Source organism: Malus domestica, chromosome 04 (assembly GCF_042453785.1).
Source record: "Malus domestica chromosome 04, GDT2T_hap1".
In the NCBI taxonomy this organism is placed as follows: Eukaryota; Viridiplantae; Streptophyta; class Magnoliopsida; order Rosales; family Rosaceae; genus Malus; species Malus domestica.
In genome coordinates, this window is record NC_091664.1 from 10,243,422 (window position 1) to 10,256,679 (window position 13,258).

The following is a 13,258-nucleotide window of genomic DNA, read 5'->3' on the forward strand; positions in this document are numbered from 1 at the left end:
GTTTTTCGTTAAAGTTCATTTTTTTAAAACCTAATTTACAAAACCTACTCAGTAATTAATCACATAGGCATGCACCTAGCTAATTTTTTAACACGTCATTAGGCATCTGAGTTGATTCTATAATTTGTTTCTGCTAAAGCTTGCCTTTTCTCTGTGTATTCCTGATTATTTTTTTGTTTGATCCACAGGACATTATTAAGAATGTTGCATCTCAAAATACACGTGGTTATATCATCGGATTTTGTACTAAATTCTCTCCAAAAAATAATGTAATTAATCATCGTCTCCAAGATATATTCCCTGTTCATATTCCTATCCATCAAACTTACATCATTGGTTCTGTATAGAAGGATCCTTAATAGAATCTCGTCGAACTTCATCTCCTACAAGTAACTAATTCAATCCGAATCGATAAAAACACATGCGCACTCAAAATTTGTTCCTTCCACTCACCTTGGCTCGAGCTATATAGCGAAAAAATAAAGCAAGTCCAAACTAGTGGCTTCATGCTTATATATCGCATCTTTGTTGTACTTCCCAAATTACATTGTAAATGGCAAAATTTTACAAACGTTGTTTATGTAGCGTGACTTTACCACCTGATACAACAATTCAGTTAAAAAATTACATGTGTTCAAAATTACTAATGAGCTTTTATATCTTAAACATTGATCATCTTTATCACTCAATATTATCATGGAATAAAATTACTCCTATTTTTTAAATAAAAATTTATATATTATATATGATCAATCAAAGAGAGACGATTTAAATAGAATTCCACCAGAAAACGAAAACATAAAATAGACCACAGTGACTGCTCATGGGAATAAGGGTCGATAAATGATCATGCTTTTTCAATGGGGAACAAGTGGAAAGCAAACTAGTTGCTCACAATAAAGGAAGGAATTATGAAGGTTGATATAGATGTGTGTATCTGCGTTAATGTCAATATATCGACGTTGTTCAAAACACCAAAAACACAAGAATACATATAAATTTTATAGGAAACTAGATATTAATCCTTGAAATAGATTATTTTTAGACTAAAACCTTAATCAACATAAAAAACTGATTATAGTCCTTTGACTTATGTCCAAGTCAACATTTATATGTAATTTTTTTTCTTCTTATATTATTCTTGAGTGAATTATAATGTCTCATGTTTAATTTATTTATAACTTTTCATTTTATTGATAACATAACTGATTCCACTTAAAAATGAAACTTTTTGTTCAACCCAAGATATTATCTTCAACCGTGTAAGAAGAAAGGGCTAGGGCCACCGTCCACATCTAATTTTTCTTCTTCTTATACATCTAATAGTGCATGATTTATTTTTACCATTTTTTTCTAGTGTTGATGATTTATTTTTACCTTCTCATACATTGAATCTACCAATTTTTTTCTATTGATATTAATGTATCAATACTTCCGTACCTATATGTACGTATGTACCGACACTACCGTACCGTTACTTCTATACCAATGCTAACGTATCAATACTTTTGTACCTATATGTATGTATGTACCTATGTGTACGTATGTACCGTCACTTCAATACCAATACTTCCGTGCATATGTGCACGTATGTACCTACATTCCTATATATAGATAATAAGGAGTTGTTCTACTATTTTTTTTGTGATATATATATATATATATATATATATATATATATATATATATATATATTAAGGGTTATTATTTAACTTTTTAACCTATTGTTTTTGTAGTTGATTTTTCTATCTTCGACTTCTTAAGGTGACTGACCTAAAATTACTATAGTCTTAATTTGTTTGTCAGCAAGTATAAATTAGTATAATTTACCTTAATTGGATTTATCTTATTGACTTTCGTATCAAAATTTAAATGTTTTGAATTTTGAATGGTTTATTAACGGAATATATTTAAGCCTTAATTATAGAATAGGTTGACAATTTAAATGGAAAAGTTTGTAAATAGGGTAGGTAATAGAGGTATCTTATAATATGATGTGGCGGTGAATATTAAATTAGGAACTTAAATAAGATTTTAAAATCTATTCAGGTTTAATATAAAAATTATCTTATATAGGCCCTGAAATCTAAATGTCCCTAAATTTTATTTGGTTTATTGTTTTGGTGTCTAATTTCTAGGTGGTTCACTTACTCCAAAAAGCAGATTAGAATCCACTTAATTTCTTTTGAGATGGCAAGAAAGATTACAGTCATTTGCCATGGCGTCTTTGGTTTGTTCGTCAAAATTGTTTGGCTCTTTTGACAAAATTGCATTATTGTTTTTCTCATAATTTTTGAGAAGGTAATTAGGTTGTTGATCTTTTGGCTAATTATTAGGTTGATCATGTTGATTCTCATGGGTGGGGATCATGTCCCAAATTTTGCTACTACAACTTATTTTAAGGGTTTTTATTGGTTCCCTAAATATCGTTTCTCATAAATTTATTTTCATTGCTTTTTTGAGGGGTTTAGTTTTATATCTTTTTTTTTCATGTCCAAAATACCAAGAATAATAAAACAAAATTGTCCAATGCACAACCATTTTGTAAACCACAATTTTTTTTTTTTTATACAAGAGATATTTTATTCATTAAGATCATCTAAATCATGAGGAACAATTTAAACTCGAGCGCAGAAAGAGAGTACACTACTCAGATAAATTTGACTAAATCACTTATTCATTTTAATTTTTCATTTTATTTTCTAAAAAAGTATATGTGGCCCATCACTTAAAAAAATTAACAAAATACTTATAAAGCAAAGTTGAAATGCAAGTAATTCAATTATTAATTGGTTGGCTTTGGAATATGAATGAAAAAGGCTTATACATATGGTGGTGGCCATAGTTGTCTAGCTCAGAATCTCATAAACACTAAACCATAGAATTATCTCAACCTTTTACAAACCCAGAATATCTTTTATCCCAAAGAATTTAACAAACCCAGAATACCTTTCATGTTAGTCTTCATATTCGGATATCTATACTTGATGTCACGTGATCTTCATGTGATGAAAATTACAAGGAAAACAAAGTATTTTGAATAAGAATTTGAAGCCTCCAAGGCATTGTACGTTTTGCATGTAATACTCTCGATCACAAGTTAATTTTTAATCACTTTAATCCGTATTCGTTTACACCATTATTCATAAATCCAAACGAGTCATTCCTAGAGGATTCTAGCTACATTCAACGAATAAAATAGTTGTGAATACAAGTTGTGCACTATATGAACATCATAAGAATTTCTACTACTAAATTAACAACAATTGGATCTTATCATGATTGCGAATTTTCTCAACTAGTTAAGTTGGCCATTAGCCAACTTCTTATCATGTTAAATCAAGTTTCTTCTTATTCAGCAATATTCTATTCTGATGAAATGTAATCTACGGGAAGATGATTTGAATAATTAAATTAAAGAGGGGGAGCACATCCGTTCTAATCAAGTTGATTATGTCATTTTCAGAATGAGACAGAAGTTTTGATTAGCATTTTCATTCAATTATTTTGCCTTTTTTCTTTCTTTCGAGTTTACCTCTTGTATGTAGTTTGCAACAAGTGGTGATTTTCTTCTTATCACTATCATTATAACCTAAACAAATTCCAAGTTTCATGAGATTCTATGGTGATCAATAAGCATGAAGGTTCCCTTGCATCACGCACTATAAATCGACCACCAACTCTGTCTCTCTCTTCTTTCACAATAGTCAGTTACAAAGGGAGCCTGTGAATTTTGCTTCTTCTAGGAAACAAACATCCTCACGAAACCCATGCACCATAAATAATCAGTATTATCTCAAGAGAAGAAGGAAAACAAAAAACAAAAGCCAAACCTTCATCTTTTCCTTTGAAAAAATTATATTTGGAAGCCATTTAACAAACCCACCAAATCTTGCAAGCCATTTTTTGACAATGTCTACAACAACAATATCACATTTTGAAGAGAACCCAACTGAGAAAGGCTCTCAAAAATGGCCAGGCAACTTCTTCAAAGTGATGCTTTTGAAGCTGAAAATACAAAGGGAGCTCTTCCTCATGTGGCTGTGAACTTGACATGGTTTGCCAAGATAGCCATCATGATGAGTCAATATTATATCATATATTTTACCCTATTCTTAGTATTAATTTATTGATTATTTTGGTAGAACTTTGATACTTTGTTATATATTTTCAATATAGGACATTCGACTTCCTGTAGAGCAAAAAAGTAACCGAACGGATGAATTTTGGAGTGATTCCAATTGAAGGATGTTCGTGAGTCTTTCAAGATGATTGTGTCAAAATTTCAGATTTTTCTAACAAGCCATTTGACCGTGGCGATGAAATAAAGGCTCAGCGTGCAGCTTTCCCAGATTGACGTTTATGGACATTTTGGGTATTTTGAAGGTCAAGATGGCATATTTTGAGGAAGATTCCTTCTAAGGATTTATAGGGGACTTCTTCAGCTTTCAAAAGAGATCTTTTGGGACCAAATTAGAGTTTATTTGATCAGTCAAAAGTCTGATTTCCTGAGAACTCCGAATTGTAGTTTAAATAGGAAACCTTTTATTTTCTGTTTTATCATTTAATTATGTTTTCTAGTGTTATTTTAAGACCTTTTCAAGGTAGGATTTTATTTTCTAGTAGTATAAATAAGACTTTTTAGCCATTAATCACAACAGATTTTCTTGGCAGGCTCGGGGAGCTCCAACTGGCTGGTGGTACGCTTGGCTTCACTTTCGCTAATGTCACCGGCTTCTCAGTTTTAAACGGGCTCTGTGCTGCCATGGAACCTATTTGTGGTCAAGCTTTTGGAGCTAAAAATATCAAGCTCCTCCACAAAACCCTACTCATGGTAACTTTCTTGCTGCTTCTCGCGACGCTTCCTATTTCGTTCTTGTGGCACAACGTTGACAAAATCCTCATCCATTTCGGCCAGCAAGAAGACATTTCATTGGTTGCAAAGACGTACCTGTTTTATCTCCTGCCAGACTTAGTGGTTACTTCACTCTTATGGCCCATCAAGGCCTACTTGAATTCACAAGGCATCACAGTGCCTTCAATGTTCTGCTCGGGTCTAGCGCTTGCTTTTCACATACCTGTTAAGATCTTGCTTGCAAAAGCCAAGGGTCTCGAGGGAGTTGCAATGTCTGTGTGGATCATTGATCTCATGGTTATGATTCTACTTGCGTTGTATGTGTGTGTGATTGAAAATAAGGCAAAGGAAGGGAGGTGGAACGAAGGGGGATGGCTTGATCAACGTGTCAGTGATTGGAAAAGGCTGCTCAAGCTTTGTGGACCTTGCTGCCTCACTACCTGCCTTGAATGATGGTGCTATGAGATTCTGATGTTGCTAATAGGCCGGCTTTCGAATGCCAAGCAGTCGGTAGGAGTCTTAGTCATCGTATTAAACTTCGACTATCTACTCTACTCAGTGATGCTTTCTCTGGTAACATGTGCATCAACACGCGTCTCCAATGAGCTTGGAGCAATAACAGAGCAGGCCCTGCTTATCAGTCTGCATTTGTGTCTGTTGTAGTGAGTGTGGTCTCGGGTTTCATGGGCGGTGTGGTGATGTTAGCAGCCAGAGGAAGATGGGGGTCTTTGTTCACCCACGATACGCGAATTTTAGGAGGCGTGAAGAAGATGATGCCGCTGATGGCTTTAGTGGAGGTGGCGAATTTCCTTTTAGCAATTTGTGGAGGAATTGTCCAGGGAACAGCGCGGCCGTGGTTAGCCATGTATGCAAATCTTGGTGGGTTTGACCTCCTGGCCTTGCCCTTAGGTACCGTTTGGTACGTAAACAGGATGGGACGGAACGCAACAGAACCTTATGCTTGGTACGTGCAGGATGGATCTGTGTTTGGTACGCGCATGACGGCACGGAACCAAAAGATTAAATGACTAATTTATCCTTGTTCCGCCTGTTGTTTGATACAATGTTTATGCGTGGAATGGAACATAACGGTTTTTTTTTTAACTTGTTCATATTCAATTTAAAAGTATGATTAAATGGTAAAACAAAGTGAAACATCCGTTTTTTGAATAAATATTCATCGGTTTAAAACTACGTCAAAAGCACCAATCCAAAATCTAAGTAGATCCCATAAATCTAATTAAATATTTCCATGTAGATTTAAAATATTAATAATAAAAAATAATTTTTATTTTTATGCAATTAAAACTTAAAAAAAGAAAAAAGAAAAAGAAGAAAATGAACTGTTCATCTTCTTATTCCCTACCCCGTCTTCTTCCCATTACCTATTTTGAAAAGACTTTCAATCTTGATTTTGTTGCTCTAGCAAACCCCCATCAAAACAAAAGTTTCCCAAAATCTCTATCTCACTAAGGTTTTCAAACCCAACAGCAAATAAGCAAAGATCTTTTTGTCGTGCAGATTGAGATTTTGTTTTCTGGGTATATGGCGTAGAAATGTTGTAAATCGAAGACTCCAAGTTAGAAATCCGATCAAAAAATTTGTTAATTTACAATTTCTCAGAGAATTCCATATCCAAGATCATGAGCTGGTGGTGGGCCGGAGCTGTTGGCGCTGCCAAGGCAATCACAACCACAACTCCTCCTGCATGGATCCCTTCCAATTAATTATTTATTTTTTCCTAATTAACGTTTTTAATTCCGATTTTCGCAAAAAAAAAAAAAAAAATCGATGAAGAGGAACCATCGCAAACTCTCCAGAGCGTGGGTCTGTGTTGGAGGGAGCATTGAGGTTGAGGAAGATGCAGTTGGGTTGGTGGTGGAGGAGGAGGCTACATGAGAGAGGGAAGGTAGATAGTGGAATTAATGAAAAAGGGGAGGGGTATTGTTGTCCCAAAAAATTATAATTTTGTGTTTTTGTGTTCCACGCGTAGAACGAGTTGTTCTAGAGGGGAAGGTGAAACGAAAAAGTACCCAATTTTCGTTTCGCAGGACAGCACATTCCACTGTTTTTGGCGCACCAAACGTGAAATGGAACGCCTCGTCCTACTGTATTCCGTCCCGTCCCATATACCAAACGGTACCTTAGGAGTTGTTTTAGCCTTCAAGGTTTCACTTGGGCTCAGTGGATTGTTGGGAGGGTTCTTAATTGGGACGGTTGCATGCTTAATTCTGTTGCTAATTTTTGTTTTGAGGATCAATTGGGAAGAAGCTTGCAAGGCACAAACACTTGCCTCGGTTGGTTGTCAATCACCAGAACTTAACAGAGATGGAAATCACAAAACTGTGGAGAGGGTTGATGATGCTGAAGTCTAAGAAATTAAGAATAAATTGAGACAGGTCATCTCATCCTGGTAAAACCGGAACAGGTAACCGGCTTTCGGATCACCAACTATGAAACTATGACTCCGAAAGCCGGTTCTAGCAATGTTTTTTTCTTTCAAAAGAGTAACTTTCAGTTAACTTCTGTAGTTTGTGGGGTTATTTCTTCCTCATGAGTCCATAGGTCAAAAAATTGTAAGATAAACATCCCCTGGCATAAAAAGTGCGCAATTTATATGCAGTCAAGATATTGCTAGAGAGCAAGAGGCCACTGTGGCGTTGAAAATGCATATGAGGACGATCCAATTTCATGGCGGAAAGAATCCGGCTTAAGTCGCAGGACATTCCGTATGAATAAACTTTTCTCCAATTTGCAAAATTAAACAAGAAAAAATTCATTGTACAGGGATGAATTTGCAATACCGTTAACATCGTTGTTCCCTCTTTGATGAAGAAATTTGCATCACAGATCGATCAATGAACACTAATCGAAGATATCATCCGTCGATGAATCCAGGTTTAGTACTTAAAGACTCCAGCTCCTTCGCTTTTTCTTCATTGAAGCCAAGGCCAGCCAATATCTTGTGACCCGGAGATTCCCCTTCATACCAAATGCCAAGAAGCAGATGAGAAGTTGTAACTTCCCCACTATCACCTGCAGTTCACATGTTAAGAAATTAAATCACGTAGACTTCATAGCGGAGGAATACAAGTGGATAATTCTGATAAGAAAAAATGGTTATGTGCCCTTGGAGATCAACCAAACAATCCCGCAAGAGTACACGGCACAAGTAGCAACACAATCTCCATTTCAGATAGGTCTATTCTGGTTTGCAGCCGAGAACCACATAAAAAAATATTCTAGATTTCGTTTATCATTCATTGAAACCATTAAATCTGATATTCCCCATCTCACAAAGAACACATACAACTACTTTTCAAACTCCAAACGAGATATGTCTGTTGATAGGGTTTTACATGGCATTGGAATATAAAAAAAAATTCATCATTGTCATAGAAATAAAAATTAACCACCACCAAAAAATATAAAAAAGAATTTCCAAGGAATAAAAAAAAATTATGAATAAGAAAGCCCGGAAACTTACCAGATTTTTTCTTTTTATCAACAGCCCAATCAAGTACTCTTTGAGCTTCCTCAGTCAATGCTGGATGCTCAGGACTGAAAAACCACATGTCAGCTTTCCCGAGCAACTTGATTGTTTCTTCACGCACCTTAGCAAGTGTAATTCCATTTGCCCGTAAAAATTTTGCCGCCAGACTAGTTCCTGCAGCTCAAAGCAAAGACGGCTAAGTATACTACATAATCCCTACAGCGTATGTATGTGATAGGATCAGATACTCATAAGATTGTTGTCTTTTCTTGGTAAAGGTGATAACAGTCTTAGTATCTTATATTTGCATTCCCGTTTAGCTTTTAATTGTTTTGGATCATACCTTCACCAAGTTCACAATCACAAGTGATTATTGTGCATAAATTATAACGGTAGAAGCGTGCACACAACTACACGAGGCCCTTCTAACCACCACAATTTGCTAACTGAGCTTCAACATATGCAGTTCACATTATTGTCATCCACATTCCAAACTATATTATATCCTGCAACCATCTAAATTTCAAATTTTGCAGTTCTAGTTTTACGAATATTAGTCCTGTAATTCTATTGATTTTTTAACTCCACCTCAAAGTGTGATTCAACTGATCGAAAATGGAATCACGACATAATTATAGCAGCAGTAAGACAAATTATAGGAAGATGATCACAGAAAAAACATTAAAAAAAAACAATAAGTTACTAAAAATTAACAACAATAAAAGCATAGAATGGTAAAAAAATTGCTTACCCTCAATGAGGATCCCCATGAGAATTGCTTCAGTCCCGGTAGTTGCATACTTGAGCTTCCTGGCTTCCAATTCACCCATGGCAAATGACTTTATAGCCCTCCAAGACCACCTGCATCCACCCACCCAGTACCAAAACCTCAATTCCAACAATACCCAGAAACCAAAACCAAAAACCCACCAAAAAAACTCACTTGGGCACTTTCTCAGTGGAAGAAACTATTTCCGCATTTCTGCAACGACCAAATCAGAAGCATCTGAAACAACAGCTTGGTCATCCAAAACGTGAAGAAATATAAAATTGAAAATTCGAGAGAATTAGGGCGGTGGAGGTGTGAGAGAATGGGACTTACGCGGTGGGGAGGCTGAGACAGACGGTGGCTGGGAAAGGGTGGAGCTTTGACTCTTGGGTTCTGACTCTCAGACTTGAGGGCGGAAGCGAGAGGCTGTTGGCGCCCAGCCATGGGCTCAGCAAACTGTTGGGTCTCGAATCGAGTTTAGTTCTGTGATTGGGGATGAGGGCGGATGTGGTAATTGGAAGCTTGGAGAGAGAGTGAGCGGCCATTTGTGGAACAATATGGTGCTGCAGTGTTGAATTGGATAGGTGGAAGGATATGAGATAGGAAGAAGAACACGGCGTCGTTCCCTGTGGTTGTATATGGATTGGGCTGCCTTCAACCCAAAGTTCTTTACAATTGGGCCCTTCGTACTGTGGGTTGGGTGTGTACAGTCCGGGATTCGATTCGTTTTACATCGAAACTATAACTAAGACAAGAGTTCATTTAGGAAATGCTTTTAAACAATTTAGAAAAAATATTTTTAGAATCAATCTTCAGTAGAAATGCAAATTAATCTTGGAAAAGCACATACTTGGTGATGCTTGAAACTCAAAAATATTTTCTTTAAAAACGTGTAGTCATTTAAAAACACTTCTCAAACGAGCCTTGACTCAAAGGTCGTTTGATAGTCGTATCGTTTTCAGTTTTATTTTAACATTTTTATAAATTGAAAACGTGTTTGTTTACTACTTTTTTTTTAGTGTGACAAAATTGAAAATTGCAAACCAAAAACCAAAGTTACTTTTTTTTTTTAATTTTTAAATTTTGGATTTCAAAACTAAAACCTAAAAGTAGTTACCAATCAACTTTTCATTTTAAAAACAATGAAAACTAATAACTAAAAATGAAATAGTTATCAATAGGGGTGAGCACGGTCCGGCTTACCCCAAAACCGAAATCGTTGTGACTTGAACTAGGATGATGCCTTCAGTTCCTTAAGCCATGAAAAATGGGGTTTCTCTAGTTGCTTTCCGAACTGTAGTGTGATACCCCCATAGAACTTTAGACAATTATTCTGGCCACTTGCCCCTTTTTTGCTTAAGTCTTTTTTCAAGCATTGAATGATCGTTTTGTTTGAAGTTTCTACTTGACCATTGCCCTGGGGGTATCGCAGAGTGGAAGTGAAATGGCGGGTTTCGAATTCCTTGTACTAGTTCATGACTTTGGAGTTGGTAAATTGCAAACCATTATCGATGAGAACGGTGTGTGAAATGTTGAATCGATTGATGTTGTTTTTTCTAAACAAATAACTGAACCATTGGCCAATAATCTAAGATAAAGGCTCTACTTCAATATACTTAGAGAAGTGGCTCATTGCTACTATCTGGTATTCTTTGTTTCCTTTGACTTTCTTGAGCAAACCAATCAGATATATGCCCCACTGCATGTAGGCCCATGTCCTAGTTAGGGTGTTAAGTTCTTTTGCATGCTGATGATTCATTGGTGCATATCTTTGACACTTATCACATGTATGAGCACAGTCCAAGGTGTCTTGCCTCATAGTGGGCAGTAGTACCCAACTATTAGTGCTTTTTATGTAAAGGATCTCCTACAGAATGGTTCCTGCGCACACTAGAATGGATGTCACTTGGAATTTGTAAGTCCATTTCTGGATTTACACATAGAGTGAGGTTTGGAGTAAGATAGTCGGTAAAGTTTTCCCCTCAAAATAATGTACCTCGAAGCCTTTTGGACTAGCTTTCTAGCCAAGTGGTGATAATAAAAAAGTTTGCTATCTTAGATATGGTCAATGATCTCATCCATCTAGCTTTATCTCGTGTTGATAGCAACAACTAAATCCGGTTTTGGTTCATGGATGCTCGAAGCAACTAATTACTCGAAGCAAATGTCCATAAAAGTGAGTAGTCCACAACAAATGCGATATTCACAAGTGCGTCATCATGAGTGTTCTCGTTCCCAGGAATTCGTTGATTTCATACTTTTTAAATCCCTCGAGCAGTGCCTTGGCCTTGACCAAGTAGAGCCCCAAGGTAGGATTATGAGAGGCATAACTTTCTTGACTTATTGAAAATAAATGTAGAGTCACAGAAGATCGAAAGTTCCTTGACTTGAAGCTCCATTGTTGCCCTAAGTCTCGCGAGCAGTGCTTCATACTCCACTTCGTTGTTGCTTACCCGAAATTCAAGCTTCAAAGCCTGCTCAAGTATGGATAGAAAGTATAGTTGAAGCTTCCTGGCCGCTATCACGAAGGTGAGAATAGCTTTTCTTGCCACACCCTGGACCTGGGGTTGGTGGAAAAATATAATCCCGCGCTCAGCACTAAAAATTAAAAATAAAAACAAAAATGAAAACTTCTCTTATAAAAATAACCCATAAAACCTTACAAGTGTGCAAAAATAAATATAGAACCCTAAATCTCTCATCTAACACAATCCTAGCTCGTCAAACACCTGCCTTGCCAAATAACTCATTTGTAATATAAAAGAGTGATGCATGAGCAACAACCACCATTGCCCAGTGAGTAGAAAATGTGATATGTCAGTCAAGTGATGTCGTTGTAAACACTCTAGAAAATATAATAATAACATCAAAGCCTTAGTCACGAAGTGCCATATCACATCATCACTTCACATGTTGGTTATCCTTCATAATAAGTAGCTCACCATGTGACCCCTAATTGCCATTCCAACTTCCAGAAAGTTTATACAACTAGCAAAGTTGTGGGTTATAACATTCAAACCTAGGCTCTACGCCATTTAAGGGAATAGTCGAAAAAGTGATCTGGAAATCATCTAAAGATGGCACTGGACTCCAACCTCGATTACGACTACTTAACATACTAAGAGCATCTCCAGTGGAGTCCCTAAATAGGGACAACCACCGTATAAAATGGGTATAAAACAAATATAGGGACAAAATGAATTTCCAATGAATCGGAAAGTGAGTCCCTAAAGTATAAGGGCTCACTGGATACATGGTGTATGTTCTCACATATAGGGACTGTATAGGGACAACCTTGAGTGAAAAACGGAGCCTACAATCTTGACTAAAGCTTTTAATGATTTTAATTAATTAAAAAAAGTTAGCATAAACATACCTTGAGCGGAAAACAGGGCGCACAATCTTGATTGAAGATTTTAATGCTTTTAATTTTAATGTTTTTAATTAAATAGTAAAGGTTAACATAAACAAAAAAATGTGCACCTAATCAAACAATCACATAAAATCATAAAAATTTCAAATTTAGGGATTCTACTAAAAGGACTCTCCCATTGGAAGCAATATTCCTTCAGGGACACGAAGATTCCCTTTAAGTCCTTAAATGAGTACTTAAAAGTGGTGGTGGGAGTCCCTAAATAGGGACTTCCATTGGAGATACTCTAAGCCAAGTATATTCTACAACATCATATGTTAGTAGGTCCGAAGAGCGCATCCGGACTAGGTTATCCCTAAGAGGAATTTTATTCCAATGAAGTTCCGATACGCGAAAATGCTTTAACTAATCCAATCAAGGTTGTCCGATCGAAAACGCTCATGTCTGACACTTAAGGTTTGACAAAATGATTCAAAAGGTGTTTCCGATCCACATGTCGATGACCACGCGATCCAGTCTAGGAAAGAAATCCATTCCCAGTACTTCATCGCAAGTATTGAAATCCTTGATCGAAGAACTGGGATAAGGTAAAAAGTTGTAATTGATTTGTTTCTTACAAATTGTTTCAAATTCTTAAGTATGATAAATGTGTTGGTAAGAACAGAGCGAAAGATTTTTCATGGGTTTAATATTTAATTCATGATACCAAAGTAAGGTAGTACTATGGATATCGCGATTAGAATACTTTATGGATGCTGAGTTTGGGAG

At 36.2% G+C, this 13,258-nt stretch overlaps 1 protein-coding gene and 1 pseudogene across 1 annotated transcript; one reads left to right on the forward strand and one right to left on the reverse strand.

The window, feature by feature from the left end:
- Positions 1-4,358: 4,358 nt before the first annotated feature.
- LOC103437205 (protein DETOXIFICATION 56-like) lies at positions 4,359-5,959 on the forward strand (annotated as a pseudogene).
- A 1,531-nt stretch (positions 5,960-7,490) lies between these two features.
- On the reverse strand, positions 7,491-9,826 carry LOC139195262 (ATP-dependent Clp protease ATP-binding subunit CLPT2, chloroplastic). Its single transcript, XM_070820486.1, has 5 exons — positions 9,451-9,826; positions 9,292-9,330; positions 9,100-9,209; positions 8,343-8,522; positions 7,491-7,891 (listed from the first exon to the last, which is right to left on the reverse strand). Exons 1-5 carry the CDS (start codon positions 9,660-9,662, stop codon positions 7,734-7,736), a joined length of 699 nt encoding a protein of 232 aa, XP_070676587.1. The 5' UTR covers positions 9,663-9,826; the 3' UTR covers positions 7,491-7,733.
- Positions 9,827-13,258: the final 3,432 nt, after the last annotated feature.

Excerpts from the sequence above, each read along its gene's own strand:
- LOC139195262 (XM_070820486.1), bottom strand. The coding sequence starts at position 9,662 with ATGGCCGCTCACTCTCTCTCCAAGCTTCCAATTACCACATCCGCCCTC. Across the intron at positions 8,523-9,099 it reads CATGGGGATCCTCATTGAGG|GAACTAGTCTGGCGGCAAAA; the intron begins GTAAGCAATTTT and ends TTTGAGCTGCAG. Across the intron at positions 7,892-8,342 it reads TGATAAAAAGAAAAAATCTG|GTGATAGTGGGGAAGTTACA; the intron begins GTAAGTTTCCGG and ends TGTGAACTGCAG.